This window comes from Rhinolophus sinicus, chromosome 18, assembly GCF_057876585.1.
Source record: "Rhinolophus sinicus isolate RSI-liver-muscle chromosome 18, RSI-T2T, whole genome shotgun sequence".
Classification (NCBI taxonomy): domain Eukaryota; kingdom Metazoa; phylum Chordata; class Mammalia; order Chiroptera; family Rhinolophidae; genus Rhinolophus; species Rhinolophus sinicus.
In genome coordinates, this window is record NC_142518.1 from 43,399,678 (window position 1) to 43,422,712 (window position 23,035).

General features: G+C 49.7%; 1 protein-coding gene across 8 annotated transcripts; it reads left to right on the forward strand.

The window, feature by feature from the left end:
• The first annotated feature begins 2,319 nt into the window (after positions 1-2,319).
• Positions 2,320-22,732, forward strand: LAS1L (LAS1 like ribosome biogenesis factor). Of its 8 annotated transcripts, XM_019717513.2 has the most exons (15): positions 2,320-2,642; positions 3,451-3,576; positions 4,571-4,640; positions 5,462-5,543; positions 6,373-6,654; positions 6,902-6,948; positions 7,808-7,917; positions 9,725-9,810; positions 10,158-10,208; positions 10,509-10,715; positions 11,058-11,205; positions 16,267-16,802; positions 20,271-20,421; positions 21,725-21,863; positions 22,393-22,732. In XM_019717513.2, the coding sequence occupies exons 1-14, from the start codon at positions 2,452-2,454 to the stop codon at positions 21,846-21,848; spliced, it is 2,211 nt and encodes a 736-aa protein (XP_019573072.1). In that variant the 5' UTR covers positions 2,320-2,451; the 3' UTR covers positions 21,849-21,863; positions 22,393-22,732. The 8 variants fall into 8 exon arrangements, with proteins under 8 accessions (XP_019573072.1, XP_019573070.1, XP_019573071.1 ...); XM_019717511.2 differs by lacking the exon at positions 21,725-21,863; XM_019717512.2 differs by lacking the exon at positions 21,725-21,863 and having other exon boundaries at positions 20,274-20,421.
• The last annotated feature ends 303 nt before the right edge of the window (positions 22,733-23,035 follow it).

Below are 23,035 nucleotides of genomic sequence, written 5' to 3' on the forward strand. Positions count from 1 at the left end.
GGGGAAAGAAGTTTTGGACAGGTTGATATTGAGTACAGCAGGCAGCTGATTACATGGACCTAGAGCTCCAGAGAAAGATTAGGACCAGAGCTGGAGACTTGAAAGGCATTAACATATAGGAATATACTCAGTAGGGGCCTCGGGATGGCCTTTAGGTAAATGGGATGCACAAAAGGGGGCTGGGGAGTTAGATGTAGGTGAATGGTAAAACAAACAAGGGGAAGCAGTAGCTTGAAGACAAATTTGATCAACTTCAAGATTTCATAGGCAATGCCTTAGACTTGGAGAGTGCTTGTTTAATTCAAGTCCACTGGTACAACTGAAGGTGTCCTGCAGCACCACATGCCTAAGGATTCTTAGGATTGTTGAGCATGTTGAGCCAGGATGGATTCCATAGTGCCTATAGTAGGGTGAAAAAATCACCCCTGTCCCCCAAAGATACCTACAGCATAATCCTTGGAACCTGTGTGCGCTACTTTAAATGGCAAAATAAAGAAAGAAAAAGAAAAAGAAAGAAAGAAAAAGAAAGAAAGAAAGAAAGAAAGAAAGAAAGAAAGAAAGAAAGAAAGAAAGAAAGAAAGAAAGAAAGGAAAAGAAAATGCTTCTTTGTTAGGTAAAATAAATTTTAAAATAAATTTAATTGCAGATGTAATTAAAGATCTTGAAACGGGGAGATTATCCTGGATTATCCAGATTGGCCCTAAATACAATCACGTGTATTAGAGGGAGATCTTACACACTTAGAGAAAAAGTGAAGACGGAGCTGAGAGACATTTGGAGATGCTGGCCTTGAACATTGGAGTCATGTGTCTACAAGGCCAAGGAATGCCAGTAGCTACCAGAAGCTGGAAAAGACAAGGAATAGATTCTCCCCTAGAGCAGCCAGAGGTACTATGGTCCTGCCAGCTCCTTGAGTTTGGCCAAATAATACTGATTTTGGACTTCTGACTTCCAGAACTACAAGACAATAAATTTCTATAGTAAAAACCACCAAGTTTGTGGAAATTTATTATAGCAGCCACATGAAATTAATATAGTACTTCCTCAAAGCTATCACTACTTAACACATTTGATCCAGTAATCCCTAATTTTCAATAGGTCTCAGGCCTCATTTGCCACATATTAGACTTAGTGCTCTTGTTATGTGCTTTGGTCAAGTTTTCTTGGAACACATGGAACAGAGAGATCTTCAGTTTCATGGAGAAGGGGAAGGACAAGAGTCTTTACCTGAAAAGCATTATCCATAATTAGCCTGTAACCACCCAAAAAGTTCATGAATGATTCCTGCAGACATGGCAGCTCCTCTGACTGGACTGGATCTTGAAGGGTCATATAAGCCATCTCCCTGTCTTTGGCTGCATACAACCAAGATCCTGCAGGTGAAAGGGTGTCAGGTTTCTGGCAGACACCTGGCCTACTGGTTGGCATGACTACTCAGGGAAGAATAACCATCACATTCAAGAACCATAGGCAGACTGCATCTTAGGAGAAGCTGGCTGGAGAAAGAAGCACATAAGGAGAATAGATTGGAATTTGTTGCTGTAAAAGTGAAAAAGAGCCTACTCACAGCAATGCTGTTAAGATTGCTAGCAACAGTTATCTCTCTGAATGTTAAGATTGGAAAACAACATCTGTGAAGATTGGGACAGAGTCCTGAACACATTTTAGCCAACCTGTAAAATCAGAAGGGTTTCGTAAAATTGCTTTCCTCCCAGAACTCCAGAAATTATCCAGAAAAACTAAATATTCTTTTGTGGATGTTGAAACCAACCTAGTGGTGGAATGCTGGCAGAGTAAACTCCCTACAATTTTCATCTATGGAAGAGAAGCTAGACATCACCCATTCTAAGCCACACACTGTACAGATGTGAAAACTCAGCAGATTTTTCAACCCAATTTAAGACGTTTATATATTAGATATTTGGTAGTCTTGCTTTAGTGCCAATAGTGTTTTACTGGGTTAGGCGCTGATATGTGGCCATGGAAACGTACTTATAAACGCATTTCCAGTACACAGGGCAAGCACAATCCTTCCACTGCCTACCAGGGACAAAGATTAAAATTCCTCCTGCATTCCAGATACCCGTTTCCCGCCCCCTCCGCGCCCGTCTCTGGGACAGAGGAAACCAGGAAATTAGTGGAACGTTGAGCCTGAATGCTTGTAGCTGGTACAACTGCTTTCAGAAAAGAACACTTCCGGCCGGCGAGGACGTACCCCTAACTTGTGGTTCGGTCGACCCCAGCTTTCACATTCCGATTTGCCACGCTAACGCTGGGAGGCGGGCTTGCGTCGGGGTCACGCTCTCCCATTGGCTGCTGGCGCGGCGGCGGTTTGGAGTGAGGCTTGCACGTTGAGCTGAAGGCTGTGTGGAGTATCGCGGCACAAGGATTGGAGACTAGCCCAGGGTCTGGTGGGAATCCGGGACCGGGTCAGGTCTTGGTCCCCGGGGGATGGATCGCGTGTGTAGTGCGTGGTGTGGGAAGTGCGTCAAAGAGAAAGAGTTGCCACCATTCTGGGCCCAGCGCGTCGTGGTCGCTTGGCTCAGTAGGGCCGAATGGGACCAGGTGACGGTGTATCTGTTCTCCGACGACCATAAATTGCAGCGGTACGCGCTAAACCGCATCTCGGTGTGGAGGAGCAGGTAAAGCAACAGGCTCAGCCCTCCTGTCTACGTGCTGGTGGAGCCTCACGTCTTCCTTTGTGGAATTCCTGTAAGGCCTTATTCTCCAGTCTTCTCCCAAATTGCCTAGTGGTGCCCCTTTGCGTGGTTTGTGCGTTGCCTCTCAAGTACCTGGGGAAAGTCGCAGCCAAGCTCTTGCACTAATCCGGTTTGCAGAAAGAAAGGGGGCGTGCCTCAGCAACCCTCTTGTCAAATCTGCGAGCTTTTCCCCTTTCCCCCATCTTGGGGAGGGTGCGGGAGGGACCAGTGTGGCTGATACAGGGCTTAAGGAATAGGTTAACACCCCAGGATGGATTTCCGATTTGAATTAAAGAGGTTTCTGGTGGAGAGCTCACGTGTAAAATGCGGGCGCCTAGTCCAGTTGGTAAGATTGATTTGGGAGTGGACAAGGGATAAAGGTTTCAGGGATAGGATCTTCTCTACCAGAATGAATTGAGGGTTTCAGGGTGAAAGAAAGGGGTGTGTCTATGCTGAATTTTGGGTTGATTGTGAGTGGTTAGATGTCCTGTGTGTAGCTTAGCCAGCCTCTCATGCCCTGTATACTATTTTATCCCAGCGACATTACCCTCCCTCTTCCCACCTTCTTGATTTGTGTCCATTTGTGTGCTCTTCAGCCGGTATATATTTGTAGGCTATTCCAAGTATGTATATATATTCCAAATACATATATTTTGAATAGCCTACAGCTGTTCCAAATATATAGGTTCTGAGGTGGAGGGTGGACCAATGTAAGGGACCTTTATGATGGTGCTGGACTGTGGCCCTTTAGGTTAGGCAACGAACTCCCCCTGGCAGTCGCTTCTACTGCTGACCTGGTACGCTGTAAGCTCATGGATGAAACTGGTGGCGTGGGCACTGATGAACTTAGACTGCTCTATGGCATGGCATTGGTCAGGTAAGACCTACGTGGGTAGGGGTGGAGGGTGCTTTTGAGGGCAGGGGTGGGGTGGGGTAGCATGTGATGAGCAAATCTTGGCGTCAGGTGCTACTTAAAGCAGAAAGCCTTGTGTGTCCCAGTGTATGGGTCACCATGTGATTATTTGACTTGACAGCTTCTGTCAACACACATTCCTCTTTTTCTTTTCCTAAGACCCTTCTCTCTTATTTTTCTTTCTTTCTCTTTCTTGGAATGTGGGGTGGAGGTGGTTCAGACCAAGTGATCTCTGTGGAACTCTTCCTGCTTTGACAGTTGATTTTTTTTCTTCCCCTTTAACTCTTCATGCAGAGGAACTTTTTGAATGGTTCAATGTCCTTGGCCATGGTTTAATGTGGATTTTTCCAACTGTACCCCGTACTACCCTTTTCCCCTTCTCTCCACGAACACTGAAAAGTTGCTAAGCTGTGGAAGCAGAGATGTGGGCTGGGAGTTCCTGGCTTACAGAGTGACTCAGAGCAGTTTTAGCTGTCTCATGCACATTGGCAAAAAATCTGCTACTGAGTTTTCTCATCTGTCAAAGTCTTTGCTCATCTCATCCTATTCCCCTTGTCAGCTTTGAAATCCTTCCTAGCTCTTCTTACCTTCTCCATTGTTTAGCTGTGCTGCCTGTATCATTTGATGTAGTCCTCTGTTCTGGCATTTATAACAGTATGTTCTAGCATAATATGCTATATTGTGGCATGACTGTTTCTCCAAGACTGAACTCTTCAAGGGCAGAGCAGTTGTCTTATTCACCTGTATGGGTTCAGTACAGGGCAGACTCAGTAAATGTTGGACTGGATGGAACCATCCCTGCTCTCACTGATACTAACCATAAGAACAGGACAGAATAGTCAGTGGAAAGGTTGTAGAAAAGTAAGGTGTCAGTAACTCAGCAACATGTTTTGAAGTCCCAGTGGTTTGAGTAAAACTGTTACTTGGGCTATGCCACTTACTTCTCCCCTAACCCCAGGTTTGTGAATCTTATCTCGGAAAGGAAGACAAAGTTTGTCAAGCTTCCCCTCAAGTTTCTGGCTCAGGAGGTATGTATGATAAAATGTTCTTTCTCAACTCTCTCCCCAGGAGGGCTCACTAAGGGGCATGGAGTGATGTGGGCACAGTCAGACTAGCTCATCTCACCACTACCCACCAAGCCCAACAAGAACCCCAGAGCCTCAGCCTCCAGCTTGAAAGAAGCAGACTTGCTCCCTTGCTCATGGCTGCTATCTTCAGTGGGCTTGGCCTGCCCAGCTTGCTGAGGATGACCCAGTGAAGCTGAGGCGCTCAAATGGAATGCATTACTGGGTGGGGACAGGAAAGAGGTGGCAGTCACAGCACCTGCCTCCTGGGAGCTGACAGTCTGAGGGAGGAGACAAGCTCAGCCAAGCTGCATGAAAATGCCAGGCATTCCTGCCCTGAGTGAGTATGTGAGCTGTGTAGAGGCCAAGAGGGCAGGCCAGTTCTCAACCATCAAGAGAAGCTTCCTGGAGGAGGTATAGGAAGGAGAAAGAGAGGGAGGAGGGGTAAAGGGAATCCAGGGAGAGGGACTGGTACAGACAAGGCAGAGGGAGGCTGGAGAAGGTGATTGTTAATGCTCATTCACAGGAATCTCTTTGTGGGAGGAATGTGGTTGGTGGTTGGGGGAAGCAAGTATCTTCTGATTTTCAAGATTAACCTCCTCAGAGCAGTAAAAGGAATAAGGAGACCTGGTTTCTCATCTTTGCTCTGCCACTAAGACCAGAACCTCTCAGGACCTCAATTTCTCTGTCTGTAAAATGGGGGGAGGCCAGGCTAATTCATCTCTGTGGTCCCGCCAGTTTTAATAATTTCTAATTTCTGCACTCATACCCTCCCCCGCAATCAGGTGAACATTCCAGATTGGATTGTTGAACTTCGCCATGAGTTGACCCACAAGAAAATGCCCCACATAAATGACTGCCGCAGAGGTGAGTCCCCAGGGAGTATATCTATCACAGTTAAGCCCAGGGACCTGGGCTGGGTGGCACTGTGGAGAGAGGGAAAGGGAGGAGGGTCTCCACCTGGGGTCAGAGCCAGGACTAGGGTGAGGCAAGTGTGGTGCTTGCCTTGGACACAAACTTTAAGGGGGCATAAGCTAAGTAATTAAGATAGATAACATTTTAATGTGGAAAACCCACGATGAACAAAATACCAAATTTTTAAATGAAGACAGTATTAGTGTTACTGAATTCTTCTGCTTTAGGCTCCAATATGATCCTCTTTGATACCTCGATTACTGAGTTTTTCTAGCATTCCCTTAAATTTTGTGCCTAAGAAGGAGGTGGGGCGGCGGGGGGGGGGCGGGTTGAGAGGTGCGAGCCATCAAATGTCATGAACCCAGGGGTTCTTTGGATACCCCATTCCAACTAAAAACCCCTGATCCAGCCTAGCCCCTTCGTATTGGGGAAAACTGAGATCTAAAAAGGGGAAGAGACTTGGCCAAGGCCATATAACCAGCTGGTGGGGCTGTCCATGTTCTCCCACTTGTCAGCCCTGTGCCATTTTTGGCATCCCATCTCTAAGTCCAGTATTAGTGTTTTGTTTTTTCTAGGAAAAGTGCTAGTAAGCAAGAGAAAGCAGAGAACAGGAGGTTAACCCAGAGCAAGAGGTGCTGCTTCAGATATTGGAGATTTGTGCCTTCTTGGAGCCCAGCCTCTTCTCTGGGGCCTTCCTATAGTGTTTGCAAGATGAGGCTGCTAGGAGCTGCTTGCCTGTAGCTGCTTCTGTGGCACTGCCTTCCTTCTTCCCCTCCTTTAGGCTGCTATTTTGTGCTGGGTTGGCTCCAGCAGACCTACTGGAGCCGCCAACTGGAGAACAGTCTGAGAGAGACCTGGGAGTTGGAGGAGGACAAGGAAGAGACAGATGAAGATGACCAAGAGGAAGAAAAGAAAGTTGTTGATGATGTCACAGAACAGAGATCGGAGCCTAAGGATGAGGGGAAGGGTGCAGAGCTGGATGTCAGAGCTGATGGAGACAGCAAAGAAAACAGAGAGGTTGACGAGCATTTGGAAAAGGCTCAGAGACATAAAGAACTATATGGTAGGTGTCCTTCAATGGGCAGAGAGGGGCCCAGGATCCTGGAAGATTCAGGTGTAGCATTTCCTCTGGGGATGTGGTGAATCTTGGCTTAAAAGAATTACTGTCACAAACCAACTTCCTTAAGCCCTGTGAAGTAGGAGAGGCAAGAATTCTATTTACTCAAGAAATGAGGTGAGAGGGGCTCAGAATCCTATCAGGAAAAGGGGCTGAGCTGGCTGTCCTACCTATTTCCCCATTCTGTTTTCAGAAAGAACCCGAGAACTGCTGGTCTCATACGAAGAGGAGCAGTTTAAGGTAAGAAAGTGCCCTTCACTTGGTGTGTTGTCACCTGCCCCAGTCGTTTCTTTCCTCTTGCCAGCTACCTGAGAGAAGTCCTGAGAAGGAATTGGAAAGAAAAGTGGCAAAGCTTGAGGGAACTTCCCGGAAAGAGAGAGGGGGGAACTAGGAAGGAGACAAGAGGAGCAGAGTTCAGTTGGCTGATCCTCTCCACTGATGGAAGGGAGCAGATGATGGAAGTTTGTGGATAATCTGTCCCACTGGGTGGTAGGGAACAACTGGGCGTACGTAGGTAGTTGCATAGCCCTGCAGTACTGCAGCTGATCATCAGATGGTGCCCAGGAACTTTCCTAGATCAGGTGAGCTTGAGGGGTATTGCTTTTAGCAGGAAGGGAGGTAGCTTAGAAGCAACGTAGCTCAACCCTTCCTTTTCAGAGACGAAGAAATTGAAGCCATGCATAAGTGAAGAGACTGGCCCAAGGTCACATATGCAGTTAGTGATAGAACCAGGATTAGAACTTGGGTCTTCTGATTTCCTTTCTTCCATAACCCATTGTTTCCCCTCACCCCTTGGCCCAAGGGTCTGCCCAACTCCAACCAAATGTCCCCACTGAATATCTCAGTATTGGGGTATCTGGTCATTGGGAGCCACAAGGAATTGGGGGGGGCAAGGGGAGGAAGAGGAGAAGGTCTGGCATTTGAGGGCCAGATACTTTCAGTTGCAGGGCCAATAGGGGAGTGATGGGCCCACCCCTGCACACCCTGCCCTGTCCCCTAAAGGGAGGTGCTGAGAGGTCCTATGGGACGGGGTCCTGAAGGTGTGGGGGCGGGTTGCCTGGCTAAACCAGCCTTCTGATGGGACCTTCTTTGCTGGCAGGTGCTGGAGAAATTTAGGCATTTACCTCAGGCCATTAAGGCATGGAATAACCTGTCCCCACCTGTAGAATGCATCCTGGCAGAGCTCAAGGGCATTACATGGGAGAACAGGTGTGTAACTAGGTAATCAGGGGCCACCTACTCTCTAGGGTAGAACGTAGCAGCCTCACTGATACCAGTTTGCATATCTCAGCTTGCCAACCTCTGCTGTAGGAAATCTCAGGGATGATCCTTATACCCTATGGGTGACCCTGCATTCTGCATGACCCTTTTCCCCTGGCCCTGCCAGCTACCAGGTGGGGGTTGCCAACTCTGAATCACTAAAATGGCCAGGGGCAGGAATGTGTCCTGTCAGCCAGCTTTGTTTCTCTCTGTCCAGTGGTATGTGCAGCTCTTGGCAACTAGGAAAAGTTTTAAATCCTTACCACCTCGCTGCCTAGCCCTTGTCTATAAGTTTGAGGTAAGCACTGCTTACCTCATGGCTGGCACTGCTGGTCTTTTCTTTTGAAATGTTATTGGAGAGTATCAGCATCCCCTGTATAGTCATGGTTGGGGAACAGGAGGGGCCTTCCAAGGCCTGGCTCCTCAACCCCTCAGTATGTCCATGAGCCTTCATTTCCCCCACCCCCCAAAAAACAGTGCTTAGTTAAATCCAGAGCAGTCAAACAATGTCTATCCATTCCTGTCCTTCCTAGCTCTTGGGTGCTCACTACCTAAAAATTCAGCTGGAAAGGGCTTTGGAGAACTTTCTTCTGAGAACCTGTGGAGGCAGTGCTAGACCTTCCGAGCTGCAGAGGTTGGAAGGAATCTGGGATGGAGCAGAGAGTGTAGGAAGGTGATGAGTAGATGGCCGAGTGCGCCTGGGTAGGAGCCTCAGTGCAGGTTGGGGTCGCCCCTGGAGTCTTCATTTCCAGGATGCTACTTAGTCCAAAGGTGTTTTATCAGTGTCTGCCCAGCCTACGCTTCTTTGCTGCACCCTTCAGCAGAGGGGTGGTTGGTGGCCCCCTCAGCAGGTGGAAAACTATCCTTGTGCCCCTGTACAGTAGTATATGCCTGGTTGTGCTGAGTAGGCAGCTGGCTGTCTGCTTTAAGTGCTCTTTCTGGATACTGGTATGGGATACTGAGGAGATACTGAGGAGATGGGAGGTGGATAGAAGGACAGACAACTCTTTCCTCCTCAAGCCTGGTGGAGGGAGGGATCTGAGCTCATGTGACAACTCTCCAGGCACTGAGACACCTTGGGACCGCTCGTTCCCCTCCTAGGCCTGTTCAGCTAGGAGAGCCTCTTGGGGAACTGCTAGCTCTGGAGGAGACAGCTGGCTGCTGCTGGTTTCAGTTTAAGGTAGATGAGGATGAGGGATTGCCCCTAGAACCTGCACTTTCAACCTCTGTAACTTAGTTCTGGGTTTTTGGAGTCCCTAGGATAAGGATCATATTTGGTCCAGCAGTTGAGTCCCCAAAGTTTCTGCTTTTAGGATGTGAAAGAAAGCAACTGGGGAGAAGGGGAGGGGGTAAGAGACTGGAGGAATGTCAAGAGAAATAGTCTGAGTAGGAACTAAAGTCTAAAAGCACTTAACCCTGTGACCTCAAACATTTAACTCCTCTGGGGGCCAGAGACTTTTCTCCATCTGTGCTTTCAGGCTTGTTCAGCTGCTGCTGCTCTTATTATGGGCCTTAGATCAGCTTGTGCTTGGTAAACGCTTGTTCAAAACTCACTGATCCATCTCTGGCCCAGCCCCTGCCCCAAGAGGCTGAGGCCTGAGAACCAACTGTCAGCTGCGTTCCTTTTGCCCCATGCTGCTTTGACCACTTGAGCCAGAGGCATTAGCTGCTTTGGGAGTGGGGCAAGGGGGGGAGGGCGTAGGAGAGAGTCTTCTGTCTACTTCAGTTTGCTTAATTGAGCGTCCTCTTGCTCCAGGGAAGCTGTGCTGGATGCTTTTCTGGATGATGGCTTTCTCATCCCCACGTTTGAGCAGTTGGCAGCTTTGCAGATAGAATATGAAGGTAGGGTCCTGAGGGCTCACTGCAGCCTAGGGTACTGTGTTTGCGGGGCAAGAACACCAGGGGTGTGCTGGGAGGCCCTGGGCTGGGGGGCAAGGGCTCTTACCTGCCATTCCTTAGCCTCTGGAAGCCCCTCTGGGCTGAGCAGAACAGGGAGCCTCACTAATAAGCCCTTGCTGGGCTTTTCTTAGGTGGCCTGGAATTGGGTGGGGTGGGGTGGGATGGGATGGAGAGTCTGTGTGCCGTTATTGTGCTGTGTTAATTGTGATTTAGCCACTTGCTAGAGAGCTAGAACAGCAGAACTGGAAGGGCCTTGTGAGGCCATCTAGTCCAACATCCTCACGTTACAGATGGACAGACTGAGGTCCAGAGAGGGGAAGGTACTGACCCAGAGTCACACAGTGAGTTACTGACAAAGCTGAAGCTAGAACCAGAGTTCTTTTTCTTTTATACTCTGTTTTGAGTCAATTTGTTTCCAGATACTAACTAGTTTCTCTCCCCGCTGTTCTGCTCTTCTCTTTCCTCCTGTTCTGCGGTGGGAACTTTTTTTGTTGTCGGGGCCTCCTTTCTTTTTCCCTCTCTTTCCTCCCCTTCTTTTCTCCCTTCTGTCCCTCCTTTCTGCTTTCTCTCTCCCTCCTGCTCCCTGTCTCCCATTGCCCACTCCTTGCCTTTCTCTTTCAACGGGTGTCCGTTGCAACCAGAAAACATGGACTTCAGTGACATCGTGGTGCCAAAGCCATTCTCTCAATTCTGGCAGCCCCTGCTCAGGGGCCTGCACTCCCAGACCTTCACGCAGGCCCTGTTAGAGAGGATGCTCTCCGAGCTGCCAGCCTTGGGGAGCAGTGGGGTTCGGCCTACCTACATCCTCAGATGGACCGTTGAACTGATCGTGGCTAACACCAAGACTGGTGAGGGAGACTAGCCCTAGCCCCAGGGCCTAACGCAGCCCAGACAAGAACATCTGCCACTGTCCTCAGCTCGGCTGAATAGCGCCAGGCGGACACATCCCTGGTTAAAGGTTTAAGTTTGCCTGAGAGGGCCCTACAGCATCAGTGGAGAAATCTCCCTCCACCTTTTTCTTCTTAGAGCCAACTAAACTGAGCTGGGGACACAGGGCCTGGAATGCTTTGAGCAACTAGGAGGTATAGAGTGGGGAGTATGGGAGGATAGGGAGGGACAGAGCCAAGGTTTTCAAAGTGGACAGGGTGGGGGCTTACTGGTTCCTTCTCACGCCCTCTCTTCTCTCTCAGGACGGAATGCCCGCCGATTTTCTGCAGACCAGTGGGAAGCGAGAAAGAACTGGAGGCTATTCAACTGCTCTGCCTCCCTTGACTGGCCCCAGGTGGTTGAGTCCTGCTTGGGCTCACCTTGCTGGGCCAGCCCCCAACTCCTTCAGCTGTAAGTCTCTTGAATTCATCTTGTAAGAGGGTGATGCCCTGCAGGCCTCAGAGCTGCACAGCCCTAGAATGGCAGAGTTAGACGGGCCCTTGCAAGGACACCTACTCGCGTCTCCCTCCTACTATCCGATAAGAGAACTGAGTCCCAAAGAGGGGAGGGGTAGAGTATTCTTGCTTGAGATCACACAGCTTAAGGCCTGGCTGAACTGAGTCCAGTGTGAGAATGGATGAGACAACTCCCTTAGAGTGCTTAGCACAGTGGCCTGTACAGAGTAAGTGCACAATAAATGGTAGCTGCTGTTTATTACTGAACCTGTCTTCTGACTCTAAGCCCAGTACTGTTTCCTCTGTTATCTTACCAAAGTATACCTCTCATAGGTGCTCAGCAACCTTCAGTGGCTCTCTATTGTCTTCCTGATGATGCCTGGGCTTCTTAGCCTGACATTCAAAGATCTTTCTAATGCTGCTACCCCAACCTATCATGGGGCAGATTCCCCTTTACCCAATCTGCCCTGTGCACTGTGATTCCCCTTTACCCAATCCGCCCTGGGCACTGTGGTCAAATTGAATATTGCACTGGTTCCTGTAAATACCTGTGGTTGTCTCCCTTTCCTTTTCTCTGTCATTTCCTGACCCTGAGCTACTTCCCTCATACTCATAGAAGGCTTTAGCACCTGATTCTCTTCCTGCTTTCTGGAGCAATATCTGTTTCATTTGAGTGACCCATCTGACACTCTGCAGCTCCTCAACTCTGGTGACTTTCATTCTCCATGACACTCACTATTCCATTTCCACCACTCAGAGCTGTTCCATCTCTGAAAGCTGACACCCCAGCATCCCACTCGATGACCACCACCTCTTGTCCTTCCAGTCCTCACCGTCACATCACATGGCATCTGCTCTTTGCCTGCATCCAGACTCCATCCCTCCATTTCCTACCTCATTCAACCTTGCTTCCCCTTGATCCTGTCTGTGGTTGATCACTTCAGCCACTCATCAGGACCCTTGGCTCTGCCCATCCTTTGTCATATCTGACTTGCAAACCCCCAAGCTGGGATTGATCCCTACTCTGCTTCCCCCACTCCTCAGCCCGAGGAGCTGAGCTCTGCTGGAGAAAACCACATAGCACTGCGGATTGCTGCCACTGCAGAGGTATGATTTTAAATCTCGGGCCAGGCCTCAGTTCTGCTTATCTGAACTTTTACTTGTTTTCTGCCCACTTTCCCATTTCCTGACTGTTGTAAACCCTTACCACTCACCTCAAGCCCCTCCCCCTTTCCCATTTCACCCTAGCTTCCTCGAGCACATGGAGGCATCCAGCAGGGCCCCCTCGACCCAAGGTCCAGTCCTCGTGAACTGATCTACAGCTCCACTCAACCTTCTCACCAGTCTCAGAATGAGGTGGCCTTGCCCCACCTCAGAGCCTGCTCCTCCACCTGTGCTCTGGAGCCACCTCTGCCAGCATCGCTGGGGCCTCATCCCAGCCTCTCCCTTGCTCTACTGGCTCTTGCTCTTCAACCTATGAACGTGCCTGAGTTTTTCTCATCTTAAAACAACAATAACAACAATACAAGCAAAATCTCCTTTGACCCTGCATCCCTCTGTTGGGTTATCACCAGCTTATCCCTCCTTCCTCTCCCATCAGAACATCTCAAAAGAGTAATCTACACTCAACAATCTCGATTTCCTCACTACCCTCTTACACCTCGACCTGCCGCAATTTGGCGTTCACCCCTAGAGCTGCTTTGACCTCCTAATTACCAAATCCAGTGGGCCCTTGTCCATTGCTATGTCTGCTGCATTGATGCTGTTTACCACTCCCACCTTGAAATGCCTGTGCTTTTTTACTAGTTCCTATAAAGTGCCGAGGCCCAATTCTCTTTATCTAGCCCTAGCCTTTCCCCCAAGATTCACCCTCCTATATTTGACAGCAAATCAGATATCTCCCCTTGGATGGCCCACAGGTACCTTATTGTGACCAAAAGAGAATTGGTCATCTTACTCCCCACCCCAACCCCAAAGTGGTCTTCCTCCTCTGCTCCCTATCTCATTTGGTGCCAGCACCATCTATCCTGTCATGTTGACTCTCTCAAATACTTCCCAAATCTGAGATTTTGTGTTGCTGTGTCTACTTCCCTAGTGTCTCCTTCCCTCTCTCAGACTAAGCGTTTCAAGGGCAAGGGGTCTGCATAGCCATCTGTACCACAGGACACCACACAAGTCCAGGTCCCAAATAGGCCTCAGTAAACATTGTTGAACTAAATTATACTCTGCTGTCTCATTGCCAGCAGTTCTGTCTTTGGTAGGAGCCGAATCCATGCCTGGGGAATGAATGAAGTGGGAGTCTGGATGCCAAGACCCTCTTAGTCCCCTGATCGCCCCATAGAGCCAGAGAGTCTTGAGCCCTGATGCCATTCAGGGCACAGTAGTAGCTGAGAAGAGAAAAAAAGTAGACTTATAGACAGGGTCAGCCAGGGCAAGACTGGCAGGAGATGGGACTGAACCAAACAGCCAAATCTCCAGATGTGTGTGCTCTAGACCGGAAGTTATATGGATGGGTGGGAAACTGGGAGGAGAACTACAAAGGCCTGGAGGGGTAAGGAAAGCATCACAGACATTTGAGCAATTCGAGCACGAAAAACAATAAAGGAAGTTTAAAAGCCAGAAGGAACACGGCATGTGTATGTAATGGGGGGAGGGAGTGAAAAAAGCAGCATGGAGAGGTTTGGATAGGTGGCCTTCAAGGTACTTTCCAATCCTAAGTGCCTGCAGAGTGGAAGCTGCTGGTCTTGGAGAAGTCTGGACCACAGAGATCTCCCAACCCAAGCATACCAGAGGGATGCGACACATGCCAGCAGTAACAGCGGCTCACTTGGGTACGATTCCTTGTGCACAGATCCTGCTTTTGCCAGATAATCAGTGAATCTAGTCCTAATCACCCCATTACACAGAATGGGAAATGGGATTTCCCCAGGTATGCTGCAAGTCAGTAGCAAATCTGCAAGTCAGAGCTGGGACCAAAATCCAGGTAGTCCAGTCCTTACTCCTGTGGTGTTCTATTAGATCGCATTACTGCAAAAAGCATGTGATTAGGCACATACAAAACAGGGCTTTTGTTTTCTCCAGAGGAAAAATAAAAGATACCACTGGCAATTGTCAGGCATGGTGCTGTGTTTTTTGTAGAAGTTATTTCACTTGACACAGCAGTCTTTGGAGATGGAGGTATAATACCCTTATTTGACAGATAAGAAAGACATTGAGGCTCAGAGGAGCGTAGTGACTTATCCAAAAGTCATGTGGTTTGTTGATGGTGGGGGCAGGGATTTGGGCCCAGGTCTTGCGAGTCCAAAGTCCACCTCCTTTCCACCAACCTGACCTGTGACCCAACAAACCTGAGCAAGGAGATGCATTTTAAGATTCGTATCACCCCTGCACCTCAGTGGTCAGACTAGACAGCTCGAGATAGTAGGTAGGTAATAATAAACAGCGGTGATATGGCATCTTGCCAATGTCAAGTGCCTGGGAATATTTATTATTAATCATATTAATGGGCCACAATGAGAGAAGAGAGTTTCTCTCTGGCTTTTCTTCTAGTAAGGCTGGAAGCTTTTCAAGAGCTTCCCCCAGCCAGCCAATATCAATTCAGTTTGAGCCAGTGTCCTCTTGGATATGAAATTAGCCCTACAGAGAGGGTCTACCAGTTGAGTCACTAGCCCCCAGCAACCAGTGACCACGCATATGTGGCCAGACTACCTGTGGGGCCCAGAGAGAAAACAGCCCCCTGAGAATATGTGGCCCCTCTATGAACGGCCCACAGTTCACCTTACACCATACACCGAGAAGAAACCGTCCCATCTGTCCGCTCCACCCATGCCTCCATCAGTGGCCAGGTGCCTTCTAGGTACCTGGTTCTATGTGAGGCTCTGCGAGGGGTTCTCACCCTCTTCCTCCCCAGAAGCTCTCCTCCCCAGCGGCTGTGTATCTGTTGGTGGGTTTGCTGTTAGCGCCGTCCTATGTGTGCACCATGTCACCATCTTTAACTCCCCTGCCTGACTCCTGCCATCTGGTCATCAAGCTGTGCTCTCCGTCCGTCCGTCTGTCTGTCCGTCTGTCCTTCACAGCTTCTCCCTCTCATCTCCACTGCCAGTGCCCTAGGTCAGCCCTCACCAACTCTCCCTGGTCTCCCTGCGTCCAGCCTGCCATATCCAGGCCCTCCTCCACATGGGCACCATGGAGATCTCCAGAAACGCAGCCTTCCCTTGTGCTCAATCATCAGGTGACCCCTCCGCCCAACACACACACTTCACCTTTGTAGCCTGCTCTTCCTCCCACAGCTCCTCAGCACAGCCCTTCCCCCTGGAGCCAGGCTTCTCTCACCACATGCACACAGCACAGTGTGCTAGCTCTTGTCTCTGCATAAAGCCGTCCCTCAGTCTCTCCTGTTGTCCTATGCTCTCTGCCTCCCCCAAGCTCCCGTAGTGCCCGGGCTCTGCAGTGCTCATCTGGCCTCCCTCCCACATCCTGCTTTGTCTTGTCGACTGCTGCTTTTTTTTTTCTTTTCCTCCATTCCAGGCTGGGCTGTAGTTGTTCCCGGAAAGGTATCCCACTTTCGTTTGAGGCAGAAGGAGCCCAGCACACTTCCAGGCATATCTTCGGAGCTCAGGACAGATTGCTCAGCTAGGCCCGGGGAAGAGAGGGATCTGCCATTCTCAGGTCCAGCCCTGCAGGCCTATTGACTAGTTTGTGTATTTACATGGCATTTTAGTACAGATTAATAATAGCTATCATTTATTGCATGCCCACTATGTGCCAGGCACTGTGCCAGGCATTCTATAAGTCGTGCCATTATTGTCCTCATTTACCCAAGAATGGAAGTGAGCCACAGATGAATCACAGAGCTTGTTCAGGGTTCATGGTCTTGTTTCTGTGTCCTGTCTGCTCTACTGCACTGCCTTTCACAGGCAGGTCTGGAAGCTCAGAGACCAAGTTCAAACCGTGGAGTGTTGGGTATGAAGTGACTTAAGATTTTGAATCTTTTTACCCCATCCTTCCCTTTGCTCAGAATCTTCAAAGCCATGGGGCAGCTCTTGCCAGATGAGGACCAGGAGAAACTTCTGGGCATCTGTTCCATTTATACCCAGAATGGAAAAAACAGTCTGGCGCAGGAGGGCTCAGAGGCCTCCCCCATTGGGAAGTCTGCGTACACCCTGGACAGCCTGTATGGGAACCTCAAACCTGCTGGCTCCTGCTCTGGGTCTGAAGGAGAAACCCAGCCACAGAAGGAGCAGGGCAGCCTTAATAATGTCAAGGAAGATGAGAAGGAGGTGAAAGAGGTCATCGAAGACCATGTCGAAGAGGAGGAAGAAGAGGGAGAAGAGGAAAATGATGACCGGGAGAAGTGGAGGGAGGATGATGATGCAGATGATGATGATGACGATGACGATGACGATGATTATGAAGAAGACGAAGAAGATGATGAAGGCAGAATGGATGTGGAGCCTTTCTCTGTGGAAGTGGAGTCCCCCACTGCCGAGAATGCCAGGCTCCTGGCCCAGAAAAGAGGAGCTTTGCAGGGCTCTGCATGGCAAGTTAGTTCGGGTAAGAAGCCTGACACCCACTTTCTCCTCACACCAATCTGCCCTTACTGGCTGGCTCTTGAGGCTTCCTTCCACCCTAGAGCAGAGATGGAAAAGTTGCAGGAGATAGCCCGCATGAGGCAAGCCTGGGTCGCAGTCTGGTGTATGGATAACAGCTAGCTTCCCTACCCCTTAGGATGAAGAGTGTAAGCACCAGGGACCTAAGCACTCATGCTGCAGGCTGCTTCACGCAGAGAGCATGTTCAGAGAGGATGGTGTGGGTGTGGGCCCTGCTCAGCAAAACCAAGAAGGATGCGAGAGGTAGGGGGTGGATGTATGTCTGATTCAGCATGTGTTTTTCATATGCAGTGACGCAGGGCAGGGAGAACACAGTACTTTTTGTATATACGAGGTCTGGCAATTAAGTTCGCGAACTCATCCTAGAAAAAGTGCTACATACCTCATTGCTGAATATCACTATGGTCACCTTTGAAGTACTCCCCTTGGGAAGCTATGCACCAATGTCAGTGCTTAGTCCACCCTTCAGAGCAATTTTGGAACTATTTTCTGGAATGGCCATGAGAACTGTCATCGTATTATCCTTGATGTCCTGAATGTCATTTAAAATGTCTTCCTGTCACTATTTCCTTTATCTTCGGGTAAAGAAAGAAGACATTGGGTACCAGATCAGGTGAGTAGGGAGGGTGTTCCAATACAGTTATTTGTTTACTGGCTGAAAACTCCCTCACAGACAGTGCCATGTGAGCTGGTGCATTGTCGTGGTGCAAGAGCCATGAATTGTTAGCAAAAAGTTCAGGTTGTGTAACTTTTTCACGCAGCCTTTGCAGCACTTCCAAATAGTAAACTTGCTTAACTGTTTGTCCAGTTAGTACAAATTCATAATGAATAATCCCTCTGATACCAAAAAAAGGTTAGCAACATCGTTGCAACAAGTTCTTGAACCTAATTGTCAGACCTCATATGTGCGCGTGCATACACACATGGAGGCTGGGTGGTGATGAGACAGGATTTTGCTGTGTGCGTGAGAAAGAAGGAAACCAGGGGCATTAAATCAGGAAGTGGAAGTAAGATCAGGAGAGTGAGCATAAAGAGTGACATGGTTTTTAGGTGAGCATACAACTTAGTGAGGCAAAGCTGGGAAGGGGACAGGGAGGGCTGGGTGATAAGAAAGTGGGGGAACATGAATCTGCTCCTCCTGAGGGTGGTCTTTTGAGTGCCCTCATTTAGGTTAAGGACCAGGAACCTTAAGCCAGGGCGACCCCAAAGGAATGAAGAGTCTGGTATGTGTGTGCGTGTGCGCACTTGTGTGTGTGTACATGTACAAACTTAGATATGGGGCACAGCCTGTGTGATGGAGCCTAAGGGAGGGACAGAAAACAGCTAGGACTGGGTGTGGTGTAGGGTGGGTATGGTGGGGAACCATAGCAAGAGAGGGGAGGCAGTAAAGGAACTTGGGGGAAAGGTGGAGCCTTTGCCCTTGTGTAGATGTGTGTGCAAGGGCTGGGGCATAATGACAGTGCTAGGGGTGAGGGAACATGTTTTTGTCTGTGTGTGTCAATGGGTATGTGCCTGCCCGTGCTGGACAAAGCAAGGCACAGTGAGAAATCTCTTAGGGCAAGGAGGTCTGTGTTTGTGGGTCTTTGTAAATATCGAAAGTGAAGGGCATTGACACAGGCAGAGAGAGTGTGTGTGTGTGTGTGTGTGTGTGTGTGTGAGAGAGAGAGAGAGAGAGAGAGAGAGAGAGAGAGAGAGAGAGAGAGAATGGGCTATGAAAAGAGATCATTGTGAAGTCACTGTACATGCATCTGTGCATACACACATACGTAGTTATGGATGTTTTTGGAAGAGGAGGCTGGAAGAGGAGGCAGGGTTGCCAAGACCCATGGGGACCAGGAGGTATCTGTATGAGGGAGAGAAGTGGCAGCAATGAGGTGGGAGTGTATGGAAATTTGTGAGAACAGGCAGTGAGACCGCCATCCAGAGATTGCTTGTGTGTCCATGCTGTCACTGACGGAACACATACAAGAGTGTAAAGCTAGAGAGACGAGGCAGTGATGTAGACAGGGTTGGGGATGTTAGCGATGGAGAGGGAGGATAGTCAGGTCAGTGACATGGGGACGTTGGTCCTTGTGTACACAACTATCTTTGTACACACAGGGCAAGGAAGGACTTCGTTCCTATAAAAGAGCCGGGGGGGGAGATAGGCAGGCAAAGGAATAGCCCTTCCTGATAGGCTTCTATGGGTAACATAAAAAGCTAGTCCAGGGTTGATACTTTCTAGAATGCATTATGACAGGGAGAATTCTTTGGGTACCAAGAGGCCAGAAACTGAGTCTACTTGGAGAAGCTCATTAGTGAAGGCTTCAAGTGAAAACACTGGATGTATTGGTGTAAGCATGGGGGTGGGGATTTAATGTAATACTGTGTGGACAGTGTGTAAGGCATGGGGCAGGGCAGAGGGGTTGAGAGTGTCTGTCATAGTTCATTCTCCAGTGGAGTATCTGTGGGATGGGGAAAGGAAGGAGTGGTTTGTGAATGTGGAAAGGCTACGACATTAAAACCTTTCCCTCTCCCCTTTGCCATTGCTTTGTCTGTGTGCATACACATATGGGGGGATGCAGTGACACTAAGATTACTGGGTTGTGTGCTTGTATGAGAGGTGTAGGAGGAACAGAGTGAAACTGGGAACATTCATTGAATGGGGGGCTTGATATGTGTGCTTGTGTGTACACGTAGGCAGTGGTGGGGGTAGGGTATGCAGTAAGACAGCCCTTCCTAGACAAGGAATGTTCTTTGTGTACAGCTAGGGGCAATAAGACTGCAGGGGGCAGGAGGAGCATAATGTCTGTGAGGAAGTCCACCCTGAGGTGCTGTGTGTGTGTGTGTGTGTGTAAATCTGTCAAGGCAAAGCCACAGAAATGGCATGGCATTCAAACCTGTCAGAGTTTGTGTACACATATGTAGGAAACCTAGATCATTCAGATACTCTGTGAGTTTGGGGAGGAGGTACAGTGGGAATTCTGGGGCACCCAGACTCTCCAGGACATATATGTGTGTGGAAATGGGGGTGAGGGTGAGACGTTGAGGTAGCGATATAAAGCCAGGTCTGAAGCAGATGTCATTGTCTGTGTCTGTGTGGGGACATGTCTGGGGATGTGGGAGAAGAGTGGAGAGGAAGAGAAGTGTCTGTAGTTCTGTGCCTGTTGTGCAGGTGAGTTGTGGTGGTGGTGGTGTGTGTGTGTCTACACACACGGGAAGAAGGGCCATAAAGAGTGTATGGGGGAGTGGGGAATGGGTGGGGACTGCTGAGGTGGACAGGAGCTCTGGAGAAATGATGCAGAGAAGAGTGAGGCTTTAGATACACGGAGGCCATGCTGAGTGGGCTCACTGAGGTGGGTGGGTAGATAGGGGAGGTGGGCCTGAGAACTAGCTAACCAATCCGCTCTTGCCTCCTCCCTTCACTCCACAGAAGATGTGCGGTGGGACACCTTCCCCTTAGGCCAAATACCAGGTCAGACCGAGGACCCAGCAGAGCTTATGCTGGAAAATTATGACACCATGTATCTGTTGGACCAGCCTGTGCTAGAGCAGCGGCTGGAACCCCCATCATGCAAGACAGGGTGAGTGCCCATGGTGGCAGGATTTATCTCCCCTTCCTCTGCCTCCTGCAGGAGGGAGGAAAGGAGGAAGAGGACACAAAGTGGGGTGGGTGGGGGAGGTAGCTGCCCTTGGTCAGGGCCTAAATTAGTGAAGTGTAAGCTCCAGTCCCTGGCTGGGCCCTTGCCAGGACTGCCAGCCCCTAGTGGGGGAGCCACTGAGGCAGCCACACAGAACTGGCTTGACACCCCTCTCAGATTCCATCCACGTGTGAGTGTATGTGTGTGTGTATGTGTGCATGTGCATCTTGGGAGGAGATAATTCCATAACTTTCAACATGTTCTCTAAAGGGTCTACAACTTTCAAAAGGTCAAGAACAGATGCTCTAATCCAACTTCTTCGTGTTCCTAAGGAGAAAACTGAGGCCCAGAAAGGGGAAGGGATTTGTCCAGAGGTGCACAGAGTAATCAATAGGTCTCCCCACATTGTCCAGGCATCTTGGTAGCAAGGCCTGTGCAGGGCTTCATGCTCTCCCTCAAAACTTGCCTCTGAATCACAGGTGTGGGAGCCCTTGGGTCATCTGAGAGCCTCAGGAACCAAGTGGCCCTTGCTGAGGGTCTCTGCTGGTAACTCAAAAGGAGCCCGTCCAGGAGGCCCATACATTCTGGAATGTGGGGCAGTCATGACTGGGAGAATCCTGTGTGTACCAGAGACAGACCTCTGTGGGCCCATGAAACTGAGAGTTTATCCTTGGGTTACCTGACCACTCCCTGGGAGATGAGCCCATCTTCCTCTGGACATTCAGAGAGAGGGCCACAGAACCCAGGGGCCCAGCAGCAGGCCAAGCCTAAAGCAGTGACATGGACTCACTGTCCGAGGCCAAGGCGCAGCAGGTCTCTTGGAGAGGAGAGGAGGCAGCTGGGGAAGCCAGGTGGTGTAGTTGGGAGTGGCACCCACAAGTCTGAAAGAGGGAGGGAGGGAAGGAGGGAGGGAAGGAGGGAGGGAGGGAGGGAGGCAGAGAGACAGAGAGACAGAGAGAGACAGAGACACCTCTATGCTTCGGTGAGGCAGGCTTGATGAGCACCAAGGTACCAAGGGTGAAATGTGGGCAGGTGGAGCTGATTTGACCCAACAACCATACCCCCTGTAGTAGGAAGGCTTCTTCCACTGGAGCCGGCATTCCCACCACTGCTCCTTGTCTCAGCTCCACCCACTTGGCTTTGTGCCTTGAGCAAGTCCCTCTTCATCTCTGGGCCTCAGTTCCCTTGTCTGTAAGATGATGGGTGATGGGCGGGGCTGGGATTAGATCTATAAGGGTTTTTTCAGCTGCAGTAGTGTAACCATGGATCTGCTTGAGAGGAGGGATGATGGCTTTGCTCTCAGCTGTCACCCTCACCAACCTGGAAGGACCTTTGACCTGCAGGAAGCAGGGGAAGCAAGAGTGTTCTGAGCAGGGCCAGGGAAGGTGAGAGGGCAGTGTCTCCCTAGAGCAATCTTAAAATCCTGGGGTGGGAACTGGGCCCAGCCCTGTAGCCTAAGCCTGGCCTTGGGCCTTTTAACCAGTTGTTGGAGGTGGGAGGGATCCAGCCCTGGGTCCTCTGGGTTCCCAAGCTCTAGGGCCTTGGAAGAAGGCCTGTTAAGGCAGCCACTTTCAATATCTTCCTGTGTGTGGGGTGGTGCAGGTTCCCCTCCTACCTCCACCTACATATCTCTGCTTTAATCTGGTTTATATATTGGGGCTCTGCATAAAGTTTCATTTGAAAAGTTCCATTTGAAAAGTTCCATTTCTTCCCTATCTCCTTCAAGTGAGGGGAGGGCAGAGCCACCACTGGGTCCCATCTGAAGTGGTTTCTCAGATTTGCTCTAGTCCCTTCTTTTTAAAGCTAGGTGAGAGGGAGGGCCCTTCCCACAGACACACACATCAAGCATCCTTACCCCTTCTAGAGCCTAAAGTTGCCTCCTTCCTTAACTGAGTCCCCTGCCCCTCTCCACAGCTCCCTGGGCCTGAGCTGTGGCACTCGCAATGGCAACTGCAATGGCAACTGCAGTGGCAACTGCAGCAGCTGCAGCAACGACAGCAGCAACTTGGAGGGCCTTCTCTGGAGCCAGGGTCAGATGCACAGGCTCAAAACTGGCCTGCAGCTCTTCTGATGCCTGCCTTGGTGCCATTCTTGCTGAGACAGCAGCCCACCCTACCAGTCCACCTGATGTTCCCTGAAAACAATCTGGGAGACAGCCCGAATCAGCAGCATCAGCTCATCTTTCACCACAATGGCATTTTAATTATGTTTTGTGTTGGTTGGGTTTTTTGAAAAAAATAAACAGGCAACTGTTGTTTTGGTGTTTGTGAGGTGAAGATGTGTATGCTGGAGCAGATCAATGTAGTTAGTTTTCCCTTTATTCTGGGGTGTCCAGAGAAGGCAGGATCATAACAGGGCTTTGAGTGGGAGGTGGGTCCTGAGGCCCTTGGGCCCACTGCCCCTGATTGTTTCCACCACCAAGCTCCATTAAGATCTTAACTGAAACCATTTTTGCTCCCCTCAGCTATAGTATGAGGCCAGATCACTTGGAAGCATCAGACCCCAGAAGAGAGGCATTGCTGGCCATAGAGCCCAGCCAGCATCAGGGGAATGTGCT

Bases quoted from the DNA above. Each gene is read 5' to 3' on its own strand.
- LAS1L (XM_019717511.2), top strand. From the start codon at position 2,452: ATGGATCGCGTGTGTAGTGCGTGGTGTGGGAAGTGCGTCAAAGAGAAA. The intron at 6,949-7,807 runs GTAAGAAAGTGC...CTTTGCTGGCAG, and splicing joins ACGAAGAGGAGCAGTTTAAG to GTGCTGGAGAAATTTAGGCA. The intron at 10,716-11,057 runs GTGAGGGAGACT...CTTCTCTCTCAG, and splicing joins CGTGGCTAACACCAAGACTG to GACGGAATGCCCGCCGATTT.